The sequence below is a fragment of the Amblyraja radiata genome, chromosome 37 (assembly GCF_010909765.2).
Source record: "Amblyraja radiata isolate CabotCenter1 chromosome 37, sAmbRad1.1.pri, whole genome shotgun sequence".
NCBI classification, from domain to species: domain Eukaryota; kingdom Metazoa; phylum Chordata; class Chondrichthyes; order Rajiformes; family Rajidae; genus Amblyraja; species Amblyraja radiata.
This window is the reverse complement of record NC_045992.1, coordinates 22137119-22154133: the sequence shown is the minus strand read 5'-3', so window position 1 is coordinate 22154133 and position 17015 is coordinate 22137119. Positions and strand designations below refer to the sequence as shown.

Below are 17015 nucleotides of genomic sequence, written 5' to 3'. Positions count from 1 at the left end.
TTCTTTAGCCGTCGACATGGATGCTGCCCTGGTGGAATAAAATTTGTACATGTTAGTGTTTATCCCAGCAGTTTCTAGCACCTGCTTGAGCCATCTCGCAATGGTTTGGCTCGTACCCCACCATAAGGTTTTTGTGACTGACCCACAAGGCTTTTCATCTCCCTCGAATATTCTGGTTGTGTCTATGTAGGATCATGGTGGGTCATGGCACATAACCGTGGTTCTGGTGGGTAAGCCACGACTGGATTAGGTGTTCCTGGTCTGCTCTGTTTGACCAGTCGCTGGATAACGACAGATCTGGTCTGGAGCTGTGATCATGTTGTCCAGTCGCAATAGGTGTAGTGACTGGACCCTCTGAGCGGATACAAGTGCCATCAACATGAGCGTCTTTAGTGTAGCTTGCTCGAGGCCGGGGGATCTGGCTGGTGGCCATTCCCTGAGATATGTCAGGACCACACTGATATCCCAAATATGGGTATACCTGGGCTTAGGGCTTGATATTGTAAATGCCCTTCATCAGTTTTACCACCAGTGGATGGGATCCCATCGCCTGTTGTCCTGGCGCTGGTTTGAGATAAGCAGAAAGAGCACTCTGCGCTGTGTTGATGGCACTGTAGCTGATCCCTACATCGTGGTGTAGATGGCCAGGAACTCCAGTATGTTGGTGGCTGTAGCTGTTGCGTATGTTGTCCATGTTTCCTGGCAGTACTTCTCCCTTTTTTGATGCTGGTTAAGTACTGCCTCTTGGTGGATGTTCGAAGGGATGCCGACATGGTGGTGATGGTTTGTTTGGACAATCCCAGTTCCAGGTAAGGTCTGTTCAAACTTGCAACCCAGGCGTTTAAATTTCTCATGGCATGGGTGTTTAGCTTACCTGGTAGGTAAGTAGCTGATAGCCAAATATGTCTTTCGACACACCATTGCCAAATCATGTTGACCAATTTGTCGCATGATAATGATTTTATGCCACCCATATGGTTAATATAAGCCATCACCGTAGTATTTATCAATTTGTAACCGAACATGCAAGTGCTGCATATTAGATACATATGCTTTTAAACCATAAAAGGCGCCCAACATCTCTAGATAGTTAATGCCCAGTGTAAGTAGTAATGATGACTCTAGTTTAGTCCATCTACCACTTGTGCTGGATATGGAGTTAGTCGCTCCCCAGCCTTGAGCACTGGCATCTGTTTGAATAACTAAAGTAGGGTTAGTGATAAAGATAGGGCTGAAACTATGCCAAACGTTTTCTGCCCACCACTGTAGCTCTGATATTGCTTCAGTGGGTAAGTTCATGACACGATCATAGTGACCTGTATGTCGTTTTATTGCCCGTACCTTTGCTCTCTGTAAATTTTTTGATAGTGCAAAGGTCCGAATTGTGTAGCCGGAAATGCTGCTACCATTTCCTCAATTACTCTTGCTACTTGTTGAATAGTTGGTCGCTCGTTGACCATTAATTTGTTGCATGATTGTGCTAATTCAACCATTTTTGCCTTTGGCAAGGTAACAGTCATATGGACTGAGTTAATTGTGAAGCCCAGGTAGTCCATGATAGTGGATGGCTTCAACTTAGATTTATCTGGATGTAGGACGAACCCCAGAGTTTCGAGGAGCTGTTTTGTAGCTGATACTGCTGCCACAGCCAATTCCATCGTTTTCCCTACTATCAGAATATCCTCCAGATATGCCATGACAATATGTTTTTGTTTTCTTAGTATTGCCATGGCTGGGTTCAATATTTTGGTGAATAATCTTGGGCTGAAGTTCGCCCATAGGGCAATGCTTTGTACCATCCAGATAAATTTTAAGTATCTGCGATGATCCTTGTATATGGGTACTAGATAGTAAGCATCTTTAAGATAAATGCTTGCCATGAAGTGTCCTTTGGAATTCAGTTGTTTGGCAGTAACATATGTCTCCATTTTGAAATGTATATACTTAACAAATTTGTTTAGTGATGTTAAGTCAATGATGATACGACAGACACCATCTTTTTTGGTTTTAGTGAATATATTCGATACAAATTCCAAAGGTTCATGTTTGGTCTTTTCGATGACCCCCTTTGTGATAAGTCTCACCAGTTCAGCTTGTCCCTCACGTTTCTCTTTGACGGAGGGAGAAATACCCTTTGGGGCCATTGTTGAACTGCCGGCGTTTTTTCTGACATGAATTGTATTTTATATCCTGTAATGTTGTTGAGTATATACTTGTCACTCGTGACCATACCCCATGCTTCTTTAAACAAGTGTAATCTCCCCCCTGTTAATAAAGCACCCGTATTCTCTATATGCTGGTAGGGACCAGACCCACCTACCTCCATGGTTATTGGCGATTCTGTTTCTTCATTTTCACGTGACTCCGAAGTAAAATCCTGGTTCCCTTCTATCTCCAACATAAAGTGATACGTCTTCAAGGGCCTCATCCATCTTAACTATTTCAGTCCTCCAGTCCCCGCTAAGCTGTACATAACTTTAGGTTTACGTTTTTCTGCTTCTTATAGATCATAGAACAGTGCAGCACAAGAACAGGCCCTTCGGCCCACAATGTGCATGCTGAACATAATGGCAAGTTAAATCTCTGCCTGCACGTGATCCGTATCCTTCAATGTATATCTATGATCCCTGCTTAACCTCCTGACCAACCTCCAGCTACTCTGCCCAACACTTTACCGTTACGTGCGAAGATCTCAAAAATACACTTCCATGTAGCAATGTTACAAGATTTTAAAAATCAAGTTATCCCATCAGATAAAGCATAAAAATAAGTTTAATTTGACACCTAATTCACTTTCATATCTCAAGTATTTAAAAAGTTATGGCCATTTTCATACTCTGAAATTAGCATCTTGTTCCCTATTGATTTTCTATTGACATAACAAAAAAGCTGTGATCGGGGAGTCAAAAGCCCATAACTTTCTTAAAAATTAAGAGAACTGAATGAAATTTTCAGTTATCATAGATTGAAGCATTCTGAAACAAATATAAAATAATCTTACTTGGATGACCTGAAATTAAAGCATATAATTAGTTAGTTACCCAATTGTAGCTAATTTCATACTTCAATTACTAGATCTAAACATCAATCCATTTCTTAATAAATGATTAACATTTTTAAATAGCCTAAGTGTCCAAATAATATTCATAAATAATTCACAATAAAACATGATTTTTAAATCTCATTTACATTAATTTATAGGCCAAATGGAAGGAAATTGCTGTAAATTAAAGTCCATTTAAATCAGCTTTCTAGTGGGATCCTGGTTTAGAATGTTCACATTGCGCTAGATTTGTGCCCTCAAATGCCCAGAAAAATACTGCGGGATATAATGGGGCCCAAATTAGCTACTCGCAACATTAAACTTTGTATAAAGGGATCTTAAGAAGCCCTTTTTAACGTAAAAATAAACAGCCTATCTTCCGTTTTCCCCTGTATGAGATCCGACCCGTTGTCGGCGGTCGGGGGATTAGAGGTTAATTTTTAACCTACTATAACAAGTAAAGAAAGCCCTTAAAACTAAAAGTAGCTCCAGCTACGGAATCTTCCAGCGATTTTTCGTTAATAATTAACTAGGCTGAAAAACCTCGATTTGAACAGCCTAGGGAAAATCGCATTTTAAACTCGCCCCCCTCTAAACGGCGCCAAAATTGCGCACACGGGCTGGGACAGATTTTCAGCGACGCTTCAGGTAGTCTTTGCAACATACCTACTCCATGCTTCCTGATTTATTTTATGTAATGCCCTCATTGATCACAGGCTGCTATTTCCAACAACCTTTTTTGGTTCAGTGGGCAATTTAGCCAAATCTCCATTGCGGCTGCTTTCCTGCATTGAAAATCCGAAATGTAATTAATTATTACAATAATCATTGCAATATGTATTTCTTGCACAGGTTCAGCAGACACATTTTGATATGGTACAGATGAGGCCAAAGAGTTTACAGATCCGAGGATTTCCCTGTAATCAGAGAAGCTCTCCAATGCCTGAGAAAATTGAGTAAGTATTGTATGGGTTTGAATGTCAGTTTGTCCCTTTTGTTTTCCTGTTTAGTTTAGAGATGCAACATGGAAACTGGCCCTTCAGCCCACCGAATCCGTGCCGACCATTGATCACTAGTTCTATCCTGCACATTAGGGACAAATTACAGAAGCCAGTTAGCCTACTAATCTGCACTTCTTTGGAATGTAGAAGGAAACCGGAACACCTGAAGAAACTCCACAGGGAGAATGTGTAAACTCCGTATAGACAGCACCTGCAGTCAGGATCGAACATGGTTCTCTGGCGCTGTAAGGCAGCAACTCTACGGCTGTACCCCCATGCCGCCCTAGCTGGGCTAGTTTTCCTTGGAGCAAAGGTGGCTGAAGGGGACCTGGTAGAGTTACAGGCAGTCCCTGGACTATATAAGGAAACTGTCCATGAGACGATTTTTGCAGGAAACCGGAGCACCAGAATGAAACCCCAAATGGTCACAGGAAGAAGTGCAAACTCCGTACAGACATCACCTGTAGCCGGGATCGAACCCCGGTCTGTAAGGCAACAACTCTACTGCTGCGCCATTGTGCCTTGCCCAGTCTTTGACTTTTTTTTAATGATATTTCACACAATCATGGAGTTATACAGCACAGAAGCAGATCGACCCACGGTGACCAAGATGTCTATCCAAACTAGTCCCATTTGCCTATGGTTGGTCGATGTCCCACTAATGCTTGTTTAACTATTCATATAACTATTCAAATGTCTTTAAAATATTGTAATTGTACCTTCCTCTAGCCCCCCCCCCCCCCCCCCCCCCCCCCCTGCGTGCCAAAAAGTTGCCTCTCTGGTCCTTTTTAAATCTTTCCCCTCTCATCTTAAAGTTAGTTGTGGACTCCCAACACTGAGGTAAATATTGTGACCACCACCTTATGTACCTCCTGATTTTATATACTCCATATGGTCATCTCTCAGCCTCCCACGATCAGGGAATAAAGTATAGATTTAAGTATAGGAGCAGGAGGTCCTACCGCAGCTGTATAGGGCCCTGGTGAGACCACTCCTGGAGTATTGTGTGCAGTTTTGTTTGGTCTCCTAATGTGAGGAAGGACATTCTTGCTATTGAGGGGAGTGCAGCATAGGTTCACTAGGTTAATTCCCAGGATGGTGGGACAGACATATGATGAAAGAATGGATCGACTGGACTTATATTCCCTGGAATTTAGATGAGATGGGATCTTATAGAAACATATAAAATTCTTAAGGGGTTGGACAGGCAAGATGCAGGAAAAATGTTCCCGATGTTGGGGGAGTCCAGAACCAGGGGTCACAGTTTAAGAATAAGCAGTAAGCCATTTAGGAATGAGATGAGGAAAAACTTTTCACCCAGAGAGTTGTGAATCTCTGACATCCATCTATCTATCTATCTATCTATCTATCTATCTATCTATCTATCTATCTATCTATCTATCTATCTATCTATCTATCTATCTATCTATCTATCTATCTATCTATCTATCTATCTATCTATCTATCTATCTATCTATCTATCTATCTATCTATCTATCCTCTGATCTTGTGCTCTTCCGGTTTGCGCGGTGTTACTATTTGCGCAAAAATGGTATGCGATAGCACTACGATTTTTTTGTCAGCTCACTCACCGTTCTCCTGTGCTGCCAGTGCAACATGTTTCGTTCCAATCGGTGGTATATTGTAAAAGTTAGCGACGTTTAAAATCATTAAAAAATGCGTGTGCGCAGATCGGTCTCCTCTCCTGCCAGTCAGCGCTGCGCAGATTGGTCTGTTCCCTTGTCACTCCTTGAGATGGTCCGCCCCTTCCTGCACCATCGCATTTTTACTGGAGCTGAGGGATGCTGCAGGGGCTGGAGGAGGTCTCCAACCGGACACAATTTTCGGAGATGTCACCAAACGAAAAGCGGAGAGTCTGATCCCGGCAGAGGAGAGCATGCAGCGCCCGCTGTGAGTCCCAAATGCACCACCATTGCAACGCCCCGCAGCTCCAGCCCTTTCCCCTCTGGCCCACCCCGCTGACTCCTGTCCCCTCCCCCGTGATACCACCTTTCCCCCATGGCTGTTCCCCCATCTTTTCTCCGAGCTCTCCAACCATCGCGTCCCCCGCCCACATGCCGGTGCGGCCGTAGCTGCTGGTGCTTCCGGGCCAAGCTGTCGATCGAAGGCCTGGCTCTAAGGGCTCCGATTGCTGATGCTCCTCCGGGGCAAGTAAGAATGGAGAGGAGCTGCAACCTCGAGATCCTAGGGAGGGAGAGTGGGGGAGGAGAGGGGATAGAGGCAGAGGAGGGAGAGGGGAATAGAGGGAGAGGAGGGCAGTGGGGGAAGTGAGGAGGGATAGTGGGGTGGATTGGGGGAGGTGGGGGAAAGATGGATAGGAGGGGGGAGGGAGGGGAGCGGAGTTATGGAGGGAGGGAGTGACTGGAGGTAGGGGAAAGGAGAGGAAGGGTGAAGAGGATAGGGAAAGAGTGCTGGAGATGGGAAATGAACCACGCCTGTGCAGTTGGGGGCTATGGGTGAGTGGTGGAATATTGCGTTGGGGGACCAAGCCTGTGCGACAGGGATACACTATAAATGGTTCGATTGTAATAATTTATTGTTTTTCCGCTGACTGGTAAGCACGCAACTAAAGCTTTTCACTGTACCTCGGTACACGGGACAATAAACTAAACTGAAACTGAAGAGAGAGGCAACATCCAGTTTCTTGCTTCATGCAAGTAACATTCATACTACAAATGTGCCACAATGATCAGATCCAATAAAAGTAGGTAGAACCACCTGTATTTAAAATTCAATGATATTACCTATGCCTAGCTCCCATCATCAATATTAGACAATAGACAATAGGTGCAAGAGTAGGCCATTCGGCCCTTCAAGCCATGGCTGATCATCCCCAATTAGTACCACGTTCCACCCTTCTCCCCATATCCCTTGACTCCGTTATCTTCAAGAGCCCTATCTAGCTCTCTTGAAAGTTTCCAGAGAAACGGCCTCCACCGCTCCTCTGAGGCAAAGAATTCCACAGACTCACAACTTTCTGCGTGAAAAAGTGTTTCCTCATCTCTGTTCTAAATGGCTTACCCCTTATTCTTAAACTGTGGCCCCTGGTTCTGGACTCCCCCAACATCGGGAACATGTTTCCTGCCTCTAGCCTGTCCAAACCCTTAATAATCTTATATGTTTCAATAAGATACCCTCTCATCCTTCTAAATTCCAGAGTGTTCAGAGTACTCTGGAACTACCTTTAACCAGAAACTCAACTGCACGCACCACGTGAATGTTGTAGCTACAAGATCAATGAGGAGGCCAGGTGTCTTATGATAACTCACCTCCTCACAACTCAAAGGCTTTTTACCATCTGCAAGGTGAACGTCAGCCAAATAATGGATCACTCTCTACTTGCCTCGAAGATGACAGGTTTAGCATGTCTCAAGAAGCTGGGACAAAGTAATCACCTCCCTAAATGCTCATCTCTGCACCACTGGAGCACTGTGGCTGCAGCATGCACCATGCACCATCAGTATTGTGTCTGAGTTTTGGAACTCCTCCCGTACAACACTGTTGTACAATTGTACTGTTGCATGGGCAACACGGTGGCGCAGCGGTAGAGTTGCTGCCTTGCAGCGCCAGAGACTCAGGTTATATCCCGACTACGGGTGCTGTCTGTACGGAGTTTGTACGTTCTCCCCGTGACCATGTGGATTTCCTCTGAGATTTTCAGTTTCCCCCCACACTCCAAAGATATATAGGTTTGTATGTTAATTGGCTTGGTGTATGTGTAACTTGTCCCTCGTGTGTGTAGGATAGTATTAATGTGCGGGGAACGCTGTTCGGTGTGGACTCAGTGGACCAAAGGACCTGCTTCCGCACTATCTCTAAACTAAACTATGGGCGCACCTGGCCAGAAGCACTGCAACAGTTCCCGCTGATGGCTCAGCGCCAACTTTTCTCAGACCAGTGGTGATGGGTAATAAATGCTGGCCTTCCCAACAACACTCACATCCTGAAATAAATTTAAAATACAATGGAAGGAGCACATATTGTTTAACAAAACCCTTGTGGCCTGGAATGACATTATGGAAGAAACCTTCTGCAGGAATGCCAAGAGTCCATGAAAATCAGCTGTTGCTGCCTGGAGGCGTGGGGAACCAGCTCATAGGTGAATGACTTTGCCTTCGATACTTAATTTGAGGAAATTGCTTCTCCTCTGGTACCAGATGCCAGTTCATAAGTCATAGGAGCAGAATTAGGCTATGTGGCCCATCGAGACAACTCCGCCATTCAATAATGGCTGATCTATCTTTCCCTCTCCACCCCATTCTCCTCCCCATAACCTTCGACACCCTTACTAAACAGGAATCTGTCAATGTCCACCTTAAAAATACCCATTGATGGGCTCCACAGCAGTCTGTTCAATGAGGCCCCCCCAGTTGTGATGGGTGGCAAAAGACTGTCAGCATGCATTTATGGGGTCTGGGACAAGACACAGATTAGAAACACGAGGAGATCGATGAAACCACCTGAAATCAGTGCAGGCGCATCACTTGCTACCATTGGCAAGGTCAGCGTGGAAACGCTCTGTTGTATGATGGTGAAGAGACATTGGAGCAAGAATGTATGGTCAGCTTTGACAAAGTCTGGATACAATGGCAGCGCAGCGGGAGAATTGCTGCCTTGCCTTGCAGCGCATGGGTTCGATCCTGAATACGGGTGCTGTCTCTACGGAGTTTGCAAGAAGATTAGTCAGACATGACCTTCCAGGCACAAATCCATGTTGACTGTTCCTAATCAGACCCTGTTTATCCAGATGCTTATATATATTATCTCTAAGTATCTTTTCCATTAATTTGCCCACCACTGACGTCAAACTAACAGGTCTATAATTGCTATGTTTACTCTTAGAACCCTTTTTAAACAATGGAACAACATGCGCAGTACGCCAATCCTCGGGGACTATTCCCGTTTCTAATGACATTTGAAATATTTCTGTCATAGACCCGGCTATTTCTACACTAACTTCCCTCAATGTTCTAGGGAATATCCTGTCAGGACCTGGAGACTTATCCACTTTTATATTTTTCAAAAGTGTCAGTACTTCTTTTACTTTGAAACTCATAGTATCCATAGCTACTCTACTAGTTTCCCTTACCTCACATAATTCAATATCCTTCTCCTCGGTGAATACCGAAGAAAAGAAATTGTTCAATATCTCACCCATCTCTTTTGGCTCTGCAGATAGCTGACCACTCTGTCTCTCCAATGGACCAATTTTATCCCTCGTTATCCTTTTGCTATTAATATAGCTGTGGAAACCCTTTGGATTTACTTTCACCTTACTTGCCAAAGCAACCTCATATCTTCTTTTAGCTTTTCTAATTTATTTCTTAAGATTCTTTTTACGTTCCTTATACTCCTCAAGCACCTCATTTACTTCATGCTGCCTATAATTATTGTAGATCTCCCTCTTTTTCCAAACAAGATGTCCAATATCCCTTGAAAACCAGGGCTCTTTCCACTTTTTACTGTTTCCTTTCAACCGAACAGGAACATAAAGATTCTGTACTCTTAAAATTTCCCCTTTAAATGTCCTCCATTTCTCTTCTACATCCTTCCCATAAAACAAAATGTCCCAGTTCACTCCTTTTAAATCATTTCGCATCTCATCAAAGTTAGCCTTTCTCCAATCAAAAATCTCAACCCTAGGTCCAGTTCTGACCCTCTCCATAATTATATTGAAACTAATGGTATTGTGATCACTGGACCTGAAGTGCTCCCCAACGCATACCTCCGCCACCTGTCCCGTCTCATTTCCTAACAGGAGGTCCAGCACTGCCCCTCCTCTAGTAGGTACCTCTATGTATTGCTGCAAAAAACTATCTTGCACACATTTTACAAACTCCAAACCATCCAGCCCATTTACAGAATGTGTTTCCCAGTCTATGTGTGGAAAGTTGAAATCTCCCACAATCACTACCTTGTGCTTACTACTAATATCTGCTATCTCCTTACATATTTGCTCTTCCAATTCTCGATCCCCATTTGGCGGTCTATAATACACCCCTATAAGTGTTGCTACACCTTTCCCACTTCTCAGTTCCACCCAAATAGCCTCCCTAGATGAGCCCTCCAATCTATCCTGCCAAAACACCACCACCTCTTGCCCCTCCAATTTTATCACACCTGAAGCAACAAAATCCTGGAATATTTAGTTTCCAATCACAGCCCTCCTGCAACCATGTTTCACTGATCGCCAGAACATCATACTTCCAGGTGTCTATCCAGACTCTAAGCTCATCCACCTTTCTTACAATGCTCCTAGCATTAAAATATGCACATTTAAGAAACCCCCCTCCTCTTATTCTCTGTTTATTTCCTTTTTCTTCTTTCTCCTCTTGTGTCCGAGTGCTTCCCTTTTCTGCTTCCTGCCTCCCATTCTGTCTACTAGCTTTCTCTATTTGAGTCCCTCGCCCCAACCATTCTAGTTTAAAGTCTCCCCAGTAGCCTTTGCAAATTTCCCCGCCAGGATATTGGTCCCCCTCGGGTTCAAGTGCAACCCATCCTTTCTGTACAGGTCCCACCTTCCCCAAAAGAAGTCCCAATGATCCAGAAACTTGAATCCCTGCCCTCTGCACCAGTCTTTCAGCCACGCGTTTATCCTCCACCTCGCTCCATTCCTACTCTCACTGTCGCGAGGCACATGCAGTAATCCTGAGATTGTTACCTTTTTGGTCCTTTTCCTTAACTCTCCTCCCAACTCCCTAAATCCTCCCTTCAGGACCTCTTCCCTTTTTTTACCTATGTCATTGGTACCTATATGTACCACGACCTCAGGCTCCTCTCCCTCTGATTTCAGGATATCTTGGACACGTTGAGACACGTCCGAGACCTTGGCACCAGGGAGGTAGACCACCATCCTGGTCTCCCGACTGCGTCCACAGAATCGCCTATCCGACCCCCTAACAATAGAGTCCCCAATTACTATTGCCCTCTTCTTTTTGTCCCTACCTTTCGGAGCAACAGGGCCGGTCTCTGTGCTGGAGGCCCGTCTGTTGTCGCTACCCCCGGGCAGGCTGTCACCCCCATCCGTACTCAAACAGGAGTACTTATTTGCAAGTTGTACCGACATAGGACGACAGATGGCACAATGGGCTAAGTGTTCGGCTGGCAACCGGAAGGTAGCTGGTTCGAATCCCGCTTGGAGTGCATACTGTCGTTGTGTCCTTGGGCAAGACACTTCACCCACCTTTGCCTGTGTGTGTCCTTGGGCAAGACACTTCACCCACCTTTGCCTGTGTGTGTGGATGTAATTATGTGAAGCACTTTGGGGTCAATGCAAGTTGACTAAAAATGTGCTATATAAATAAAGACATTATTATTATTATTGGAGTACTCACTCGTCCCTGCCTCTGCCCCTTGCCCTTCCTTAGCATGACCCACATGCCTCTCTCCCGTGGTTTTAGAGTGACCACCTCCCTATAACTCCTCTCTATGACCCCCTCACTCTCCCTGACCAGACAGAGGTCATCGAGCTGCTGCTCCAGGATCCTAATACGGTCCCTTAGGAGCCCCATCTCGATGCACCTGGTGCAGATGTGGACGTCTGGAGGGCCATCCGACTCCATGACCTCCCACATCTGACATCCAGAACAGTACACTGCTCTGGCTGTCATTCTCCCGCCTTACCCTGGATCCGATAGAAGTATAATACAATAGAAATTGCTGGGAGAAATCAGCAGGTATCTGACTCACAACAGCTGCTCCCTCTTGACCTTTAAACTGTACCTTTATTATATAAACAAAAAGCACTGTACCTTTACTAAAGCACTGTACCCTTAGCTCACTGCACCTTTACTAAAGCACTGTACCTTTAGTCCACTGTACCTTTAACCAGAAAGCAGAAATGCTAACCTGAGGTTGCACCCAATCAGTTGCTTCCTCTAGTCTGCTTCCACCAATCAGCGGCTTCCACCAGAACCCTCCCTATGAAGTGTGGAACGTTACAGATTTCGGTAAAAGCCCTGACCCTCCTCCACTCGCTCCAACTATTCCCGGGCCTCTGTGAAAGAAAGCCCCACTCTCGATTTAATTGTGTCTAGTTGTAGTTTTATTTGTGCATCCGTGGATAACAAGGGAAATCAGGGATAGTATCAAAACAAAAGATGAAGCGTACAAATTAGACAGAAAAAGCAGCCTACCAGAGGACTGGGAGAAATTCAGAGTCCAGCAGAGGAGGACAAAGGGCTTAATTAGGAAAGGGAAAATAGACTATGAAAGAAAACTGGCAGGGATTTCGTTGCTTCAGGTGTGATAGAATTGGAGGGGCAAGAGGTGGAGGTGTTGCATTGCTTATCAGGGAAGATATTACAGCAGTGCTTTGGCAGGATAGATTAGAGGGCTCGTCTAGGGAGGCTTTTTGGGTGGAACTGAGAAATGGGAAAGGGGTAGCAACACTTATAGGGGTGTATTATAGACCGCCAAATGGGGAGCGAGAATTGGAAGAGCAAATATGTAAGGAGATAGCAGATATTAGTAGTAAGCACAAGGTAGTGATTGTGGGAGATTTCAATTTTCCACACATAGACTGGGAAACACATTCTGTAAATGGGCTGGATGGGTTGGAGTTTGTAAAATGTGTGCAGGATAGTTTTTTGCAGCAATACATAGAAGTACCTACTAGAGAAGGGGCGGTGCTGCACCTCCTGTTAGGAAATGAGACGGGTCAGGTGGCAGAGGTATGCGTTGGGGAACAGTTCGGGACCAGTGATCACAATACCATTAGTTTCAATATAATTATGGAGAAGGTCAGAACTGGACCTAGGGTTGAGATTTTTGATTGGAGAAAGGCTAACTTTGAGGAGATGCGAAAGGATTTAAAAGGAGTAAATTGGGACAGTTTGTTTTATGGGAAAGATGTGGAAGAGAAATTGGAAAGAGCCATGGTTTTCAAGGGAAATTAGACACTTGGTTCGGATAAAGAGAGAGATCTACAATAATTGTAGGCAGCATGGAGTAAATGAGGTGCTTGAGGAGTATAAAGAATGTAAAAAGAATCTTAAGAAAGAAATTAGAAAAGCTAAAAGAAGATATGAGGTTGCTTTGGCAAGTAAGGTGAAAGTAAATCCAAAGGGTTTCTACAGCTATATTAATAGCAAAAGGATAACGAGGGATAAAATTGGTCCATTAGAGAGTCAGAGTGGACAGCTATCTGCAGAGCCAAAAGAGATGGGGGAGATATTGAACAATTTCTTTTCTTCGGTATTCACCAAGGAGAAGGATATTGAATTATGTGAGGTAAGGTAAACAAGTAGAGTAGCTATGGAAACTATGAGGATCAAAGAAGAGGAAGTACTGACACTTTTGAGAAATATAAAAGTGGATAAGTCTCCAGGTCCGGACAGGATATTCCCTAGGACATTGAGGGAAGTTTGTGTAGAAATAGCAGGGGCTATGACAGAAATATTTCAAATGTCATTAAAAAAGGAAATAGTGCCGGAGGATTGGCGTACTGCGCATGTTGTTCCATTGTTTAAAAAGGGGTCTAAGAGTAAACATAGCAATTATAGACCTGTTAGTTTGACGTCAGTGGTGGGAAAATTAATGGAAAGGATACTTAGAGATAATATATATAAGCATCTGGATAAACAGGGTCTGATTAGGAACAGTCAACATGGATTTGTGCCTGGAAGGTCATGGTTGACTAATCTTTAATTTTTTGAAGAGGTTACTCGGGAAATTGATGAGGGTAAAGCAGTGGATGTTGTATATATGGACTTCAGTAAGGCATTTGACAAGGTTCCTCACGGAAGGTTGGTTAAGAAGGTTCAATGGTTGGGTATTAATGGTGGAGTAGCAAGATGGATTCAACAGTGGCTGAATGGGAGATGCCAGAGAGTAATGGTGGATGGTTGTTTGTCAGGTTGGAGGCCAGTGACTAGTGGGGTGCCACAGGGATCTGTGTTGGGTCCACTGTTGTTTGTCATGTACATCAATGATCTGGATGATGGTGTGGTAAATTGGATTAGTAAGTATGCAGATGATGCTAAGATAGGTGGGGTTGTGGATAATGAAGTAGATTTTCAAAGCCTACAGAGAGATTTATGCCAGTTGGAAGAGTGGGCTGAAAGATGGCAGATGGAGTTTAATGCTGATAAGTGTGAGGTGCTACATCTTGGCAGGACAAATCAAAATAGGACGTACATGGTAAATGGTAGGGAATTGAAGAATGCAGGTGAACAGAGGGATCTGGGAATAACTGTGCACAGTTCCCTGAAAGTGGAATCTTATGTAGATAGGGTGGTAAAGAAAGCTTTTGGTGTGCTGGCCTTTATAAATCAGAGCTTTGAGTATAGAAGTTGGGATGTAATGTTAAAATTGTACAAGGCATTGGTGAGGCAAATTCTGGCGTATGGTGTACAATTTTGGTCGCCTAATTATAGGAAGGATGTCAACAAAATAGAGAGAGTACAGAGGAGATTTACTAGAATGTTGCCTGGGTTTCAGCAACTAAGTTACAGAGAAAGGTTGAACAAGTTAGGGCTTTATTCTTTGGAGCGCAGAAGGTTAAGGGGGGACTTGATAGAGGTCTTTAAAATGATGAGAGGGATAGACAGAGTTGACGTGGATAAGCTTTTCCCACTGAGAGAAGGGAAGATTCAAACAAGGGGACATGACTTGAGAATTAAGGGACAGAAGTTTAGGGGTAACATGAGGGGGAACTTCTTTACTCAGAGAGTGGTGGCTGTGTGGAATGAGCTTCCAGTGAAGGTGGTGGAGGCAGGTTCGTTTTTATCATTTAAAAATAAATTGGATAGTTATATGGACGGGAAAGGAATGGAGGGTTATGGTCTGAACGCAGGTGTATGGGACTAGGGTAGAATACGTGTTCGGCACGGACTAGAAGGGTCGAGATGGCCTGTTTCCGTGCTGTAATTGTTATATGGTTATATGGAACATAAAAATTGACTGCAAAAGTTTTTATAGATATGTGAAGAGAAAGATATTAGTTAAATCAAATGTAGGTCCCTTGCAGTCAGAAACAGGTGAATTGATCATGGGGAACATGGACATGGCAGACCAATTGAATAACTACTTTGGTTCGGTCTTCCACTAAGGAAGACATAAATAATCTGCCGGAAATAGCAGGGGACCACGGGTCAAATGAGATGGAGGAACTGAGTGAAATCCAGGTTAGCAGGGAAGTGGTGTTAGGTAAATTGAATGGATTAAAGGCCGATAAATCCCCAGGGCCGGATAGGCTGCATCCCAGAGTACTTAAGGAAGTAGCCCCAGAAATAGAGATAATTTTTCAAAACTCTTTAGATTCTGGAGTTGTTCCTGAGGATTGGAGGGTAGCTAATGTAACCCCACTTTTAAAAAAGGGAGGGAGAGAGAAAACGGGGAATTACAGACCAGTTAGTCTAACATCGGTAGTGGGGAAACTACTAGATTCAGTTATTAAAGATGGGATAGCAGCACATTTGGAAAGTGGTGAAATCATTGGACAAAGTCAGCATGGATTTATGAAAGGTAAACCATGTCTGACGAATCTTATAGAATTTTTCGAGGATGTAACTAGTAGAGTGGATAAGGGAAAACCAGTGGATGTGTTATATCTGGACTTTCAGAAGGCTTTTGACAAGGTGCCACATAAGAGATTAGTATACAAACTTAAAGCACACGGTATTGGGGGTTCAGTATTGATGTGGATAGAGAACTGGCTGGCAAACAGGAAGCAAAGAGTAGGAGTAAACGGGTCCTTTTCAGAATGGCAGGGAGTGACTAGTGGAGTACCACAAGGCTCAGTGCTGGGACCCCAGCTATTTACAATATATATTAATGATTTGCACGAGGGAATTGAATGCAACATCTCCAAGTTTGCGGATGACACAAAGCTGGTGGGCAGTGTTAGCTGTGAGGAGGATGCTAGGAGGCTGCAAGGTGACTTGGATAGGCTGGGTGAGTGGGCAAATGCATGGCAGATGCAGTATAATGTGGATAAATGTGAGGTTATCCACTTTGGTGGCAAAAACAAGAAAGTAGACTTTTATCTAAATGGTGGCCGATTAGGAAAAGGGGAGATACAACTAGACCTGGGTGTCATGGTACATTGAAAGTAGACATGCAGGTGCAGCAGGCAGTGAAGAAAGCGAATGGTATGTTAGCATTCATAGCAAAAGGATTTGAGTATAGGAGCAGGGAGGTTCTACTGCAGTTGTACAGGGTATTGGTGAGACCACACCTGGAGTATTGTGTACAGTTTTGGTCTCCAAATCTGAGGAAAGACATTCTTGCCATAGAGGGAGTACAGATAAGGTTCACCAGACTGATTACTGGGATGTCAGGACTTTCATATGAAGAAAGACTGGATAGACTCGGCTTGTACTCGCTAGAATTTAGAAGATTGAGGGGGGATCTTATAGAAACCTCCAAAATTCTTAAGGGGTTGGACAGCTAGATGCAGGAAGATTGTTCCCGATGTTGGGAAAGTCCAGGACAAGGGGTCACAGTTTAAGGATAAAGGGGAAATCCTTTAGGACCGAGATGAGAAAAACATTTTTCACACAGAGAGTGGTGAATCTCTGGAACTCTCTGCCACAGAAGGTAGTTGAGGCCGGTTCATTGGCTATATTTAAGAGGGAGTTAAGATGTGGCCCTTGTGGCTAAAGGGATCAGGGTGTATGGAGAGAAGGCAGGTACAGGATACTGAGTGGGATGATCACCATGATTATTCCCAGGTTATGTCTTCTATTGCAGGCTCGAAGGGCCGAATGGCCTACTCCTGCACCTATTTTCTATGTTTCTATTTTCCCTGGAGTGTTGGAGGCTGAAGGGTGACCTAGTAGATAAATAAAATCATGAGGGACATGGATGTTTACAGTCTTTTTTCCAAGGTAGGGGACACTAATAGTAGAGGACATAGATTTAAGGTGAGTGAGGAGAAATGTAAATCTTGAAGGGCAACATTTTCCACAGTATTGATTGGTGGGTATATGGTATCATCTGCCAGAGGA

At 44.0% G+C, this 17015-nt stretch overlaps 1 protein-coding gene across 2 annotated transcripts in view; it reads left to right on the top strand.

Annotated features, from left to right (window-relative positions):
- The window catches only part of fam149b1 (family with sequence similarity 149 member B1), a 212794-nt gene that overhangs the window by 161094 nt on the left and 34685 nt on the right, over positions 1-17015 (top strand). For both annotated transcript variants that reach the window (XM_033012952.1, XM_033012951.1), the window contains exon 9: positions 3896-3999. In XM_033012952.1, coding sequence (XP_032868843.1) covers positions 3896-3999 — 104 coding nt within the window. The remainder of the gene's footprint in view (positions 1-3895; positions 4000-17015) is intronic.